The sequence below is a fragment of the Mirounga leonina genome, unplaced genomic scaffold (genome assembly GCF_011800145.1).
Source record: "Mirounga leonina isolate KUSES-001 unplaced genomic scaffold, KU_Mleo_1.0 Mir_127, whole genome shotgun sequence".
In the NCBI taxonomy this organism is placed as follows: Eukaryota; Metazoa; Chordata; class Mammalia; order Carnivora; family Phocidae; genus Mirounga; species Mirounga leonina.
In genome coordinates, this window is record NW_023270316.1 from 56,590,894 (window position 1) to 56,606,624 (window position 15,731).

General features: G+C 41.4%; 1 protein-coding gene across 2 annotated transcripts in view; it reads right to left on the minus strand.

The window, feature by feature from the left end:
* The window catches only part of HTR2A (5-hydroxytryptamine receptor 2A), a 55,505-nt gene extending 47,641 nt beyond the window's left edge, over positions 1-7,864 (minus strand). The window contains exons 1-3 of one of the 2 annotated variants that reach the window (XM_035003383.1): positions 7,012-7,864; positions 5,849-6,581; positions 2,897-3,097 (exon numbers count right to left, since the gene is read on the minus strand). In XM_035003383.1, the coding sequence (XP_034859274.1) occupies positions 2,897-3,097; positions 5,849-6,260 (613 nt within the window). In that variant the 5' untranslated portion in view covers positions 6,261-6,581; positions 7,012-7,864. Of the gene's footprint in view, positions 1-2,896; positions 3,098-5,848 lie in introns of both variants that reach the window. The other variant, XM_035003382.1, reaches the window with a different exon arrangement.
* Between the last annotated feature and the right edge of the window lie 7,867 nt (positions 7,865-15,731).

Below are 15,731 nucleotides of genomic sequence, written 5' to 3' on the forward strand. Positions count from 1 at the left end.
GAGAACTGGCATAGCTATACTAATATCAGATGAAGTAGATGTAAAGGCAAGAAGAATTGCATTTAGTAACGAAGAATCAATATAAAAGATGATTTCAACTTTCTATGTAGCTAATAACCCAAGACAAGGTAGAAATTGTAAGAAACCACTGAAAAAAGTTTAGAGTTGTAATTAAAGAGAACATTTAAAAAGATACCAGGATGAGAGAACTTTAGAACTAAGTTCTATATAATCTCTAAAGAACATTCCTATTTAAGAACATTCCTATTTAAATATTTGAAGACCACAGAGAAAAAAATAGTAATGCTCCAAATTTATTTAATATAGCTAAAAAGGAAGGAAAAAAAAAAACCTTGTAAGAATGATAAACCAACAACGTCCTCCAAAACCAATTTCGTTTATGAATGTATTTCAGGAGTGCAAGGGCAGTTCAAATTCAATCTATCAAGAAAACAATATCAATTTGTCTGAGGGTTCTAGAGGGGAGGGGGGTGGGAGGATGGGTTAGCCTGGTGATGGGTATTGAGGAGGGCACATTCTGCATGGAGCACTGGGTGTTATGAACAAACAATGAATCATGGAACACTACATCTAAAACTAATGATGTATGGGGATTAACATAATAAAATGATGACAAACTGATAGTTTTTTTATTAATTTATTGATATATCAATAGATGCTTTTCAGGCTGTATTCATTGATAGAAGAACCTGTTAGATTGTATACGCAAAATTCCATCTGGACTAAGTAAATGTAAAACAGAAGTGGAAACTAGGAGAAAATTCAGAATGTTTGTGATAAGCACCTTCAGGCTCTTGGTTAGAACTTTTTTTTTTTTTTTAAAGCCTTTCCCAGTTGCCATCTCCTGAGCCTTATATCTCAGACTTGTGGTATAGAGCCTAGGTATGTAACCTTAGCTCTTTTGTTTCCTTATTTGCCTTCCTCCACCACATTGTTGGAGGCCTCCAGATACAGATCTTACTCATCTTAGATATATTTAGTACTAAGCACATAGTAGCTATGTTGTAAGTATGGCCAAATTGATAGCTCTTCCTAGCACCCCCACAACCATTCCATCCTGCCTGTCTCCTGGACTGATAGCTGAATGGAGTGATGTCATTCTGTGCACCTTATCTACAGTTTATTTTCTGTAAGATGCTTTAAACATTGTGGGTTGGTTGTCTTTGCTCTGAAATAGCCTAGTGCTATTGAGCTTTACTAGGATGGGGCAAGGGGTGTCAGTATGGCAGAAGGTAAAAGATGGGTGATGCTCCCAGCATCTGTCTCACCAATGGGACCGCGTACAAAGGTAAAACTAGAATAAACCTGACTATAGCATGATTTGCTTTGTTTGCATTATTGGCCACCTTTGCTAATCACATGTGTTTCAGTGGTCCTCAACCCTGGTTGCACCTTAGTCACCCTACCATGGACCAATTAAATCACAATGCTCCACAGGGGTTCTTAGGTGCAGCTGGGATGGAGAGCCACTAGTCCTTCATTCTCTTGCTCCTAATAAGAGTCTAAGATTACATGGGCCCAGAAACCACAAGCTGCATTTTTTTTGGGGGGGGGGGAGCAAAAATGGTTTCCTAAAGAAAGTGGTCATGCAGCAGTAAGTGCATGGCTTGGTGCCAGAAGTTTGGAGTCCTAGCCCAGTCACTAGTTGATCCAGCAAGCCCCAAAACCTCTCTATGCTCTGGTTCCCTAACTGATCAAATAAGCATAATCTCTTCTATCCACCTCAACCTGTACTAGGAAGTTTAAAATGGAAACCAGGTAAGACCCTTCAAAACTTTGAAAATCCCGCAAATGTAATTTGTTAACATTTCCATCATAAAATTGGCACTGTCCTATTTCCTAGCTGTGGGGTCTTTTCGGGTCATTTCACTTGAACCCCCGTTTGTTCATCTGTAAAATGGAGTTGCCTACTCTACAGAGGACATCTTTAGCAGCAAGGCAAGGAATAGGAACTGAAAAACACAAAATATCCTATTGCTTTTGCTACTAACTTGGATTTTTATTACAAAGACTCAAGTTTTTGGTATCAAGCCTGCCATCAAATCCCACAGTGTCTCTCATGTTAGCAGATGCTGGAACCTATGTGGCCATAAGCAGGTGCAGTGTTCTTGCCTGAAAAGCTTTGTAACCTTAAAACAAATCCCAGGGAATTTTTGGTTACAAACCAAGCCTGCTGAGGTGACAGGTGCCATTGACTTAACTACCTGGGAGCTGCCCCTTTGGCTCCCATTACCTGGGCTTTCCTGCCTGTTGAGTGTGCGTGACAGGAGATGGATACTGGTGAGAGGTGAATGTGTAATCAAAGCAAGTGAAGTGGGTTGAAATCTTGTGTGCAGTGACCTAACAAGAGGAGTTACTGAGGCACTGGGCAGGCGGAAATGCCTTGCCCCTGAGCTAGTCCTGCCACCTTCCTCTGTCCTCACCTTCTGCCTCTGAGTTACAGCACCTGGTACCTTTCTCCAACCTCCGGAAGCTGTGTATTCTCCAGCATGGGGATCTGCCATCTTAAACTGGCAACAAGTCCAGTGATGATAAATAGGGTTTCTGGGGAAGCTCAAGATTTAGAGTAGTGAATTTGAAAGTGTGAGATGCAGAAAAAGCATTTGGAAGGGGCTATGGCACAGTTATTTCTAATTTTGGCTCTGTAGGTACATATGTTCTTAACTGTGCAAACTTACATTGTCAGCCAGTGACATTAATACTTTTTCTTCCTAAAGCAAATCTGATAATTACTACATTACAACCTAGAGAGGACAATAACAAAACCCCCATAGAGTCAGGGTGTCAGGTTTCCGTGCAACAAAACAGAACAAGTCTCTTTGGAAGTCATCAGCAGTTATTTCAAATAAGCCCCTGAAACCCTATACCCACTTACCCACTGATATGGTCCAAACAGCAATTATTTTCAGAAAGGCCTTTGTTCTGGAGTTGAATCGGCTATGATGGATGGGGTTCTGGATGGCAACGTAGCGGTCTAGTGAGATGGCACAGAGGTGCATGATGGAAGCCGTGGAGAAGAGCACGTCCAGGTAAATCCAGACCGCACAGAGCTTGCTAGGCAGAGGCCACCGGTAACCTGGGATGCAGAAAGTTAGAGTTAATAAGGGCTATCAGGCCTCCCATGGTGTGTGGAACTGACCCTGCCAGAAGTGTTTCCATTCGGGGGGTGGGGGGAGCGGTACGGGAAGTTGCAAAGGGCAACATCAGATATTTTCCAAGATTTTAAAAAGCCTAAGAACAACTGTACTGAACAATGATAAGATCCTACTAGCTGATGAACACAGGGTTTAGAAATTTCTTGTGGTTGGAATCCTATGCCAGTGTGTTGTAGTAAGCTTGGGTTGTCTTCAGGGTTTCTCTTGCTGTGTGTCCCCTAACGACATCTACCTTTTTTCTTTGTTTTTAATGAGTTAGAAGCCTCGATGTCGTTGGAGCTGCTCTATTAAAGCAACTCTTATAGGACACTGCCTTTACTTGTTCACATCTTTGACATCCTTTGGGTTCCCTGAGGTTTAGCCCACCTCTTAATCACTATAACTGCTCAGTCTTGCCCAGTGATGTCATTTAGTGGTCTCTCAATAAATGCTGTTGGTGTGAATGAATAAATGATTAACAAGTCCAGATGGAGAATATTTTTTGGAAAAATGAAAGATAATTGCTTTAGGGGTTCAACTCAAATTTGGGGTGTGTGTGTGTGTTGGGGGGGGAAATACACAGAAAAGCATGGCATTCTTGTCCTGATGAGTGTTTCAGGGCAGTGGTTCTCAAACTTTAGCGAGCCTCAAAGTCTCCGAGGTAGGGTCTTAAAATGGTACTGCTGGACCCCACCTGGAGGTGCTGATTTTGTGACTGCAACAGGGCAGGAGAATTGCCATTTCTAACAAGTTTCCAGGTGGTGCTGCTGGTCCAGGGATAACACTTTGGCAACAGCTGCTTACAGCAGTGGTTGTCAGCCCTGGCTGCACTTGAGACTCAGCCGGAGAGCTTTTTCTCTAGGTCTTGGTGCTCAGCGAGGGTAGGAGGAGGTGGGCCCCAAATAAAGTGTTCCAGAGCTCTCCTGATGATCCCCAAATGAAGAGCACTGCAGGAGGCCCTTAATGCATATTCTAAGTTCCTGCTTTTGTTTTAAAAGGGATCAAATGGTTATATAAACCCAAATTAGCTTTGGTAACTGTATAAGCGATATTACATCTGAGTACGAGGGAAAAGGCAATCATAAAGATCTCCTTTTCTTTACAATAGTCCAGACCGACAAAGCCGAACAAGTTCCACATTTGCAAGTATACTCTACCAAAATGCCACCACCTATAATGAGGAAAGTAAAGGGTGCAGGATACAAGCCTAACTTCAAGTCACACTCTGCCTGGTCGAAACTGATGTTGGCCCTTGGAGTTTCCTCTGCAAAGAGGCAGCCGAGGTCGGGCCACAGTCTGGTTTCCGAAGCCGGGATAGGGAGGGGGCATTTCCTTACTCTGCGGAGTGAGAGAGGACCGGTCCAGGGAGAGTTGCAACTCTGGCTGGAACTGGCTGCGTGCGGAGCGGCCGCCGCCAGGGGGCGCCGTTGCACCCCGAGCGGGAGGTAGCGGCCAGGTCCTACCTTCTTAACCCAGCTCAAGGGTGCCTGCTCCCCACCTGCAACTGGGGTCACCCCCGCCTCTGGCAGTGGTTTTGGTTCCCTGTCAGGACCTCTGGGAGCCCTGCATCACTCCCGGAGTTTGCCTTTGAGGCGGGGGGTCGGGTCTTAGGAAGCGAGAACCTCTGCAGCCTGTCTGGGAAATGACGAGCAAATTTGATGAAATCATCTTGGTGTGACATTTGAGTGGTCAAACGGAGGTTGGCCTTGCAAGGAGCAGTATCGACCCCGTGCAAACCAGCACCTGTTCTTCATTGCCCATCTCCTTCCTCCTCCATACCCCTCAGCGCTGGGGTAATATATGTATGTATATAATTTTAGCCCTTAAGACTTGGCCAGAAAATCCCCGTTTACAAAGATCATAATGTATTTCTAGCTCTGGATGATTGCTATGTGCTGTGTCAGCAGCCTAAATACTCTTAAAAAAAAAAAAAATCCAGCTGTATTACTCATAATTTGAAAAGAGCCTCACATTCTGCTTCCTGCCGAAGCCCTCCCAGTGTTTGCTGACTTGCTAAGGGGTTTGACTCTCTCAAACTGTTGAAGAAATCGAGATTAATGTCTTCCATTTGTTTTCTACCCTTCTCCAAACAAGACTGGAGGAGTTGATGTGTATGTATTTTTAAAGAGTTGAGGGTATAATTCAAAGGCACACTTCCAAATTAGCTTCTCTGGGGTAGGGAACAATTGAAACTGCAGTAATTCATTTATTTGAAGGCAGAATCTGCATATTTTAACATTAAACCCACTGTACCACTAATGTTCTCCCTGCACATGTTCCAAGGTAATTGGGAAGGTTTTACTACTCCATTAGAGGTGCTGAAAACTGTGTGACAAAGATAAAACTGTGTTGTGTCCTGAAGGCTGGAATATTTGGGAATATATAGAAGCGAAAATCAAGTGGATTCAGAATGACAGCTAAATTACTGCTTTATGACTGTATTGGGGGGCATTTAAAGGGACTACATAAAATGTACATGTTTCAAAGCACAAAACTCTCCAAGGATAATAGGTTGTCTGATCTCTTAATATGTGAAAGCTCACTTTAAGATTTAACTAGTGTACCATGGTAGACCCTTGTCTATAAATAAACCCTTGTGTTTAGTTTGTCCCTTGAGCCCCAGCTCATCTGCTCATAACATGCACATGCTGTCTATTCCGTGTGGGTGCAGCTGGGAGGCTAATGCCACTCACCATACAGGATGGTTAGCATGGACACGGGCATGACAAGGAAACCCAGCAGCATATCGGCTATGGCAAGTGACATCAGGAAATAGTTGGTGGCGTTCTGCAGCTTTTTCTCTAGGGACACTGCCATGATGACGAGTATGTTTCCAGCAATGGTTAGAATAATCACTACAGCTGTCAACAAAGCAGACCAGTTTTTTTCCTGGAGATGAAGTAAGGAGAAGCATGATGGTGAGAGACAGCCCTCACAGGAAAGGTTGGTTCGATTTTCCGAGTCCACTGTCCAGTTAAATGCGTCTGAAGTGTTAGCTTCTCCGGAGTTAAAGTCATTGATGTAGAGCCTTGGGTCCTCATTTAATTGCATTAAGGAGTTTGTAGTTGAGCTCAAAGAAGCATTTTCCTCAAAAAGAATATCCATTTCTAAGCCGGAATTTGTAGCAGATGAAGTAAAGAAAAACTAACAAGTTATAGCCTCAGCTCGCCATCCATCTTTCTGTCCCCACGCTTGGTCACACTGAAGCCGGTATACATGCTGAGCTCCTTTGGTCGCCTTTTTTCTCTCATTATTACAATGGGAGCTGAACTGCAGTGGCTCTTTGTATCTCCTTCCTTCATGGTGTTAGTGGAGTCTTGCTTAGTTTCTTTCTTTTTTCTTCAAAGCAAGGTCAGAAAAAGCAGAATGAACTTTTTAACCTAGCAGTTGCAGAGTTTTGAGCATTCAGGGAGGAAAAATGTGATCCTGGCCAGAAAAGAAAAGTTTTGTAATTACCAGGAATCTCATTGAGCTCTATCTCATTCTGTTGGTTATGTCGATCACAGTAGTTTAGCCACAGCGGTATTAAAGCAGCATGCAATCCAAAAACAGTGGGGTGGTATGCATTCTACATGAAGAAAGTCAATTAAAAATACATCCAGTGTTAATCCCATAGTAATTGGATGTACTTGGGGTTAGAGTTCTCAGTCTCTAGGCTGAATTGCCATAGTTGCTGTCGGGAATTTCCATTTGCATTATGCTTAGTTAATAGAAGAAGAAAAGTCTTAAGCAAAGATTAGCCAACAACTTTCCACACTAGAAATTCTCACTGAAATGATAACGTTTTGGCCAAGCGTGATTTCAAGCCAGAAAGAAAATTAACACAGAAATAAAATACAGCAGCGTGAGAACTTACATTTGTCTTCAGGGTCCACACATGAGACATACTTTGCTGTTCTGTGACTTGCTGCATCTCCCATGGTAATTAAGCCAGGGTAGAGTCCCTTCTTCTCGAGTGTCCACAGGCATAATAGAGTAATTTGATTTCTGTTTTGCTGACTTCAAAAACTGCATGCAAGAGTAGAGCCACTTCCAGCCCTGCGCGGTCTGTGTTTGCTGGCTCTGCCCCCACTCGGCTGGGTTACTCCCTCCCTGTGCGGCTTGCCTGAGCGAGGCACACGTTCAGAAATCATTCATGAGCCCCTCTCCAAGTCACACAAAAGAAATCCCTCAGGAAAGTAGGGAGAGCTAGCTGCCTGTGCTAAAGGACTCGTGGTTTCCACGGGAATGGACCGGCTCTCGGGCTGCCTCCTTCACTTCCCCAGACCTCCCTCTATCTGTATGTCATAAACTGCAAGGTAGTAACAGCCAGGGAGGGCGGACCAAACACGCTGGATTGTTTTTTCCCCTTGTTTCTCTCTCTCTCTCTCCTTTTTTCCCCTCACACGTCACCATTGGGAAGTTTTGTTACGTTAGAAATCCCCTTTTATGCAGATGGCTAAGGCAGGTAAGCTGTGCTGTGAGGTTCTTAGTGTGAAGAGAGCACATAAATAAGGCTAGGAAATGGCATATCCTGGGAGCGCTGGAAGCATGCAGAACTTCCACCCAGAGCCCATAGTGCTTATGCCTGAAGTGCAGTTACCGACGCCAGCGACTTGGGCTCAGAGTGGCCAAGCACCTCCTGGGTGGTACTCGAGCTATTAGTAGTAGTTTTACTTATTAAAAGCATGCACCATTCAACTAACTTATTTTCTCCAGAAATAAACTTACCTGGAAGTAATTCAAAACCTCACATGTGGAAGAGAAGTTTTTCAGAGAGCATTTTAAAGACCACCTGCCTTCTTTGTTTAAAAAAACAAAACAAAAAAACCCTTCTCAGGTTTCTAAAGACTGCAGCTATGTGGCAGATACGTAAGTTGTATATATGTATACACACTAGATCTCCTTATTTTTAGATGAAAAAAGGATTCTTCCCTGAAGAGTGGGGGGTTTCCTTTATCTTCACATTCTCCCTAGACAAGTTCTGTTACTTGTGTGCTTTCAACATGTCTTTGGACAAATTGGTACCTTCTTAGCAGGTGATTTTTCTCAGCTCTTGACCTAAAAATTCAGTTGCCTACTGAGACCTTCATCTGTGCTCTAGAAGACCTTGACCTCTGCATCTTTCTCCCATCCCCCTGCCTGCTTCTTGGTGCTTATTCCACCCATTCTCTCAGTCAATGGAATCAGCATCTCTTCAGACAACTGGCTGTTAGCCAAGACTCTGCCTTCGTTCTTGCTGCCAGATTTTAGTCTCCAGTGCCACTTGCGTGTACACAGATTTCCTATCCTCCAGCCCACATCTTACCTGTCATCTGGGCTAGAGCATCTCCCTTGTGGGAATTTGCCCTTTGTGCCATCTCTTGGAGGAGAGTATGATTGCTGTGCATCTTGAGCAGGCAGCTGAAAGCCCAGGCTCTGGATTACAGCTCCTTAGTTTTGAATCCCAGCTCTCTAAGTCCAACAGTAGAACCCTGGACAATCGAGCTGTCTTCCTTAAGACTCTGTATTCTCTCTTGTAAGTGGAATAATAGTAGTACCTCCCTCAAGGTGGTAGTGAAACTAAAATGGGGTCATGCATATAAATACTTAAACCCACATGTTTATAGGATGCTCTTTATGTTAGCCATTTTTATTAATCCTGTTTGATGTTGGGCGCCTTGGTGGCTCAGTCGTTAAGCATCTGCCTTCGGCTCAGGTCATGATCCCAGGGTCCTGGGGTCGAGTCCCACATCGGACTCCCTCCTCGGCGGGAAGTCTGCTCTCCCTCTCCCACTCCCGCTGCTTGTGTTCCTGCTCTCTCTGTCTCTGTCTCTGTCAAATAAATAAAATCTTTAAAAAAAAAATCCTGTTATTAAAACAAAATTGACATCACTGTAATCAATTTGTGCTTCCATTCCTTTAGCCCCTCCCTTGAATGGGACACAACTCCCATCTTTGTCCCTCACTTTGTCTATCTGCTCCCACTTCCCAGCCTAGACTCCTGTTTTCTTCTATAAGCAGGCTACATGCAGACGAACTTGCAGGTTGATAATTTTAAAGCATTTGTACTTGTAGTTCCCTCTGTCTGGAATGCTCTCACCACCCCCTCTTAGTATCCATCTGGCAAATTTCTACTCAGTTGTCAAGGCTCAGTTCTAAAGGTAAGTCCTCTGAATCCCACTCCCACCACTCACCACCTGGGTGACCTTGACTAAACTGCTTCATCTCTGTGCCTTAATTTCCTTATCTGTAAATAAAGGTAATACCTACATGAGAGGATTGATTGAGAGTCGAAATGTACCAGGCATGTGTAAACGTGAGTGCTCTGTAAAGGCTAATCCTTGGTTTACAGATATCCACTTTCCATGGCTCTCCTTCCACAGTGTAGGCAAAGACCATGGTACCTTCAGAACCTTTCTATTCTATCAGGTCTCACCTTGCATGTAGGCAAAGACATTTGTCTTGTTAATGGTAATACACATAGTGCTTAGTTCTGTTTGTTGAAAGAAATGTGTGACTGATAACTTACATGTCTGTCTGTATTAGACGGTGGACTTCTTAGTCCTCTACCTACAAGACCAAGCATGGTATCTCCTAATGGCAGGTTCTCAGTAAATGCATTTTGAAAGAATAAATGAGTTGACAGCCTATATTAAAAAGCATAGTCAGGGAGAAACAACCCTACTTCCTTTATTTGTGCAATGGGATACCAAATTTTATTAAAGAGGGCAAAGGGAAATGTTAAAAATTCTGTTAGAAAATTAAGGCTTTTTGATAAATTTTTATGGCTTGCTGTGTTTTTCTTGGAGAAATCTGATGTTCTCAGGCTTGAGGTCTTCATGGACAGCCAGGTTTCCAATCATGACAAAGCTAGTCAATGAATTCCTTGCTGTATGGTTTATATTGTGAAATAATTTTGTTAGTAGCCATTGGAGATTATTTGTAGTTTTATGAATACTTGTTCAGGACAAAGGAATATGTTAAAAAATCAGACCTCTGGCTACTAATAGTTAAATGGAGCTTGTCTATTAATAGCATGGGAGTTAGATTTGGTAGGAATGGTTTCTTGGAGGTCAGACACTCGAGTTTCGAAAAGGGATGTACATTTCCTGCTGTAGTGAACACTGGTGTGCAGCTCAGCTCCCCCTTCTGGACAGACACTCATTTTCCCTGCAGCTGGAAGTGTTGATGACTGATGGCTCTCAGCCGATTCTCGCTGTGAAAATTACCCTCAGCCGAAGAGGCCACCTTCCCCATAGTCAAGCATCTCCTCTAGAGCAGCCAGAATAGAACTGGTCTGTTGTGAGGATACAAAAGTCTGGCTTCCTTGCCTCAAGCCTGGACACTGCTGAAGGATCTCCTGGTACCAGAGTTTCCATGGGATCTGTCCAGGCCTTTGTTGAGACTGCATCACAGTTAATCTCCTCCCCCTCCCTAGTCCTGCCTTTCTCACTCCCCTGCAGGTATTGGTCTGGAGTTCTCAGCAATCAATCTCCCACACACAAGTCTATCTCAGAGTCGGCTTCCTGGGGAACCTAAGGCCTATATTTTTAAACCTGTGTTTTAACGCTTCAGTGCCACTCTGGATGAGTTGATTGTCTCATAGAAACAAAATTATTGTATGTTGATGAATATATTCTTCTCAGAAACTAGAAGTTCTTCAAAAGACAACTGGTTTTACTATCTACTTCCGTAGGGAATTTAAGGGCAACAACCCCAAAGTGAAAGTTATTTGTGGCACAGTTTCTTGAGTACCCCATTGGACTTTCTTTAGGGATATGTTTTGCAAACAGTTTAAGAGAATTGCTTAAATCAGGTGTTGATTTTTTTTTTTTTAATGTCTATGGCGATATTTGTAGCCCTTAATTTTTTTTTCCAGTTAAAAGTTAGTGGCTTCTGAAACATTAGCACCTTACAGATGTTAGTATATGTGTGAAGGAAATTCCTTGAGCGAGTAAGCCTGGAACATAATGCATCCTATAGCCTCCTCTTAGAGATCTACGGTGTATATTAACATACTAAATGTGGTGAGAGAGAGTGCAGTGAAGAAATTTGTTGACCTTAACTTGCTCACTCCCCATCTATGCCCTAGAACACTGATTTCAGGACCCTTTTATTAATGTAATGATGTAAAACGTAACCCAACTTAAAGTGTGAAGATATCAAGTATATAGTTCAAGTTTTGACAACTATACACCTGTATAACCATCCCCCAAATCAAGATAACCACCCACACTTGTGGAAGTTCTCTCATGTTCGTCTAACCTTGATTTAAATGGAAGCATGTAGTATATACTCATTTTGGTTCTGGCTTCTTTTGCTCAATAATGTTTGTGAGATTTACCCATGTTGCTGTGAATAAACTTTCTATGGATTGTAGTCTGAAAAACTGTTATGTGGCCTGGATATTTGGGAAATAATTTATTTTCTCTTGTTCAAAGAAACATGGACTAGATCCTTGGTCTGTTCTTTTTAGGTTTCTTTTAAAGACCATGCCAACCTTTACCTCTGCTCAGTGGCCTATATCTGATTTTATTTTGAAATGGCTGCATGGAATTCTTAAACTCCATGTTCTTTTTTAAGAATATGTCCCTGAGATTTATGCTGTCCAAATCTTAATAGTCTGAGAATGAGAACAAATTTTCATAGAAGATTTCCCAAATGATAAATAATCCATTCCTTCCTTTGGATGTTCCAGTTCTCAGGTTTGGAACAAACCAGATTGCTTGATCACTGCATGCCTGGAAAACAAGGCTTTAAACTGCCTTCTCTTACACCATTGACTTGTGTCAAAAGAAGCAACTACTTGGAATTAGCTACTGACTCTTTTAAATCTTCTCACGGGGTATTCAGTTTAACAATACTCATAAAAATAACAGACAACCTTTGAGTGCTATACTCTTGCCTTAATTCATTCACTTAAGTAGTTGGTGGTAGCAAGTAGGAGTACAGGGGTGTAGGGAGGAGGTATAAACTTGGTGATCAATGGCATGTTGGTGGTATATAAAGTGTGAAACTGGGTGAGATCATCTAGGGGGAGTGAGTGGAAATAGAGAAAGGAAAAGAGGTTTGAGGAATGGGCCCTGGAGTACTCCAGTATTTTGAGGTTGGGGAAATCTAGAGGGAACTACTCAAGCAGAAGGAGAAGGAGCAGCCAGTGAGTAAGGAGGGACACAGAGTTGTATCCCAGAAGTCCAGTAGAGAAAGACAGTAGTGGGGGGAAGGTACTCAACTGTCAAACACTCCTGATGAGCTGAGTGTGAGAAATAAGAAAGGACCATCATGTTTGTCAAAATGGAAGCTTTTGGCTTTGATTAGAATGAAGGGGTGGAAATCGGAGGGGGAGCAGAGAACCATGGGAGACTATGGACTCTGAAAAACAAACTGAGGGTTCTAGAGGGGAGAGGGGTGGGGGGATGGGTTAGCCTGGTGACGGGTTTTAAAGAAGGCACGTTCTGCATGGAGCACTGGGTGTTATATGCAAACAATGAATCATGGAACACTACATCAAAAACTAATGATGTAATGTATGGTGATTAACATAACAAAAAAAGACAGTTGAAGTAAGAGCTCAACATAGATAAAAGAAAAAGGAATAGGAAGAAGTGGTAAGTGTAGACAATTACTTTGAGGATTTTTCTTGGAAAACAAATGGAGTTATAACTGATGGGATAAGAAGCAAAGAGGATTTTTCAAGATAGGATGCATTATAACATGGTTTTATGATGGAATGATCCAGAAGAAAGGGAGAAATGGACAATGCAATAGAAGCATGAGATAATTGCTGGAATGATCTTGATTTGAAGAGAAGGGATGGATTTTAAAGGTTTGAAAGAGGTAGAAGATTCAGCAAAAAAATTCCTTTGAGAAATGGTAAGGCAACTAAGAGAGTCTGGTGTCCTAGAACCCAAAAGAAAAAGATTTCAAGAAAAAGCCTGAGGTCTACTACATTGAGATGTCTATTAAGATGAAAGCATAGATGAGTCCATTGGATTTAGCATACACGTTTTGGATAGATGTCAGATCAGTTTTGGGTGCATTAAACTGGAGATATAACAAATAACTGTCTTATAACACAGTTGAATGTAAGGATTCAGAGGAGAATGGGAGGTCCAGGCTGCAGATATAAGTTAGGATATTGTGAGTATATAGATGGTATTGAAAGTCATGAGATATTTAAGAAATGTCATCCTATCGAAGGAGAGTAAGAAGCAGTCTGAGAACTGAACCCAGAGATACCTCAACATTTAGAGGTGAGGGACATGAGAAAGAACATGCCAAGGACACTGGGGTGGGGGTGATAAGGAAGGAGAAAAATCAGAATATGTTGTCCTGGGAGCCAAGAGAATAAAACATTTTTAAAATATTTATTTACAATGAAGTATGACATACAGTGTACAACAGAAGGATTTAAAAACTCTGTATGTTACCCAGTGCTCATCATAAGTGTACTCTTAATATCCTTTATCTGTTTCACCCAACCCGCTTCCCACCCATTTCCCACTGGTAACCACCAGTTTGTTCTGTATTTAATGATCTTTTTGTACTTTTTGTTTCTGAGATTTCACATATGAGTAAAGTCCTATGGTATTTGTCTTTCTCATTCTGACTTGATTTAGCATTATACCTTTAGGTCCACCCATGTTGAAAATGTAAGACCTCATTTTTTATGGCTGAGTAATATTCCTTTGTATATATGTAACACTATCCATCTATTGATGGACACTTGAGTTGCTTCCATTTGTTGACTATTGTTGATGCTGCAATAGAGGGGTGTATAGATCTTTTCAAATCAGTGTTTCCATTATTTTTTGAGTAGATAACCAGTAGTGGAAGTACTGGCTCATACAGTATTCCTATTTTTAATTTCTTGAACTTCCATACTGTTTTCCAGAGTGGCTGTACCAATTTGTATTCCCAACAACAGTGCACGAATGTTCCTTTTTCTACACATCCTCACCAACGCTTGTTATGTCTTGTCTTTTGGATACTAGTCATTCTGACTGGTATGAGGTGATATCTCATTGTGGTTTGGATATACATTTTCCTGATGATTGTTATTGAGCATCTTTTCATATGTCTGTCAGCTATCTGTATATCATCTTTGGTAAAACGTCTATTCAGGTACTCTGCCCAGCTTTTAATTGGATTATTTGTCTTTTTTGGTGTTGAGTTGGAGGAGTTCTTGATATATTTTAGATATTAACCCCTTGTCAAATATGTCATTTGTAAATATATTCCATCCACTATGTTGCTCTTTTGTTACTTTCCTTCACTGTGCAAAAGCTTTTGATTTTGGTGTAGTTCCAATAGTTGATTTTTGCTTTTGTTTCCCTTGCCTTAGGAGACCTTTAGAAAAATGTTTCTGTGGTTGATGCCTGAGATTACTGCCTATTTTTTTCAGGTTGTTTGGTTTCAGGTCTTTAATCCATTTTGAGTTCATTTTTGTGTATGGGGTAAGAAACTGGTCCAGTTTCCCCAGTATCATTTATTGAAGAGACCATCTTTTCCCCATTTTCCTCATTTGTCCTAGATTAATTGACCACATAAGCATGGGTTTATTTCTAGACTCTCTGTTCTGTTCTGTTGATTCACATGTCTACTTTTTGTGCCAGTACCATACTGTTTTTATTACTACAGCTTTGTAGTATAGCATGAAATCTGGAATTGTGATACTTCCAGCTTTGTTCTTAAGATTGCTTGGCTAGTTGGGGTCTTCTATGATTCCATACAAATTTTAACATCCTAGTTGTGTGAAAAAGCTGTTGGTATTGCACTGAATCTGTATGCTGCTTTGGGTAGTATGGACATTTTAACAACATTCTTCTAATCCATCTGCATAGAATATCTTTCCATCTGTGTCCTCTTCAATTTCATTATCAATGTTTTAGTTTTCAAAGTATAGGTCTTCCACCTCTTTGGTTAAGCTTATTCTAAGGTATATTACTCTTTTTGGTGCAATTGTAAATGGCATGGTTTTCTTAAAATAGAGCAAATGAACTAATGAGAAGCTTTTGAGAGTCATATACTTGAAAAGTCTTTCATTATGTGGGAAACTACTCACATGTTAATGTTAAACAAGAGTAGGATAGGAAGACCCCTCTGGAATATTATCTTACCTTTAGGAACCTGTATGTCCTTTTTAAATTGAAAGGAAACACATTAAAATGGTCACAACAATCTGGGCCAAGGAGTTCTAGTCATTTTTTATTTTGGATTTTATAAGTTTTCTGAGCCTTATGTATGTTAAGTTTATGACAAGGTAATTATTTATTACTTAATGATTAAAGGTCATAGGAAGAGAGCCAGGGATGATCTTATATCCTTACCATGACTGGGATATACTGGCTTTAAGGTGAGATTTTAAAAAATAGCTTGTTCCTTTAAGGCATAGCAGTTGTAGTGTTCAAGATCTTATTGGCGAGTGGCATACATCTAAGTCAAAGAAGCATCAAAAGGAGAGTCGCATGTAACTGACAAGTCCAGGAATAGAACTGGTACTTCAAACATGGCAAGATCTAGGGGCTAAAAAGATGCAGACTGTATTTCTGTCTCTAGAATTAGCTTTCCTCTGGGCTGACTTGGTTTTCTTTTTACTGCAGATGTCTTCCTTTA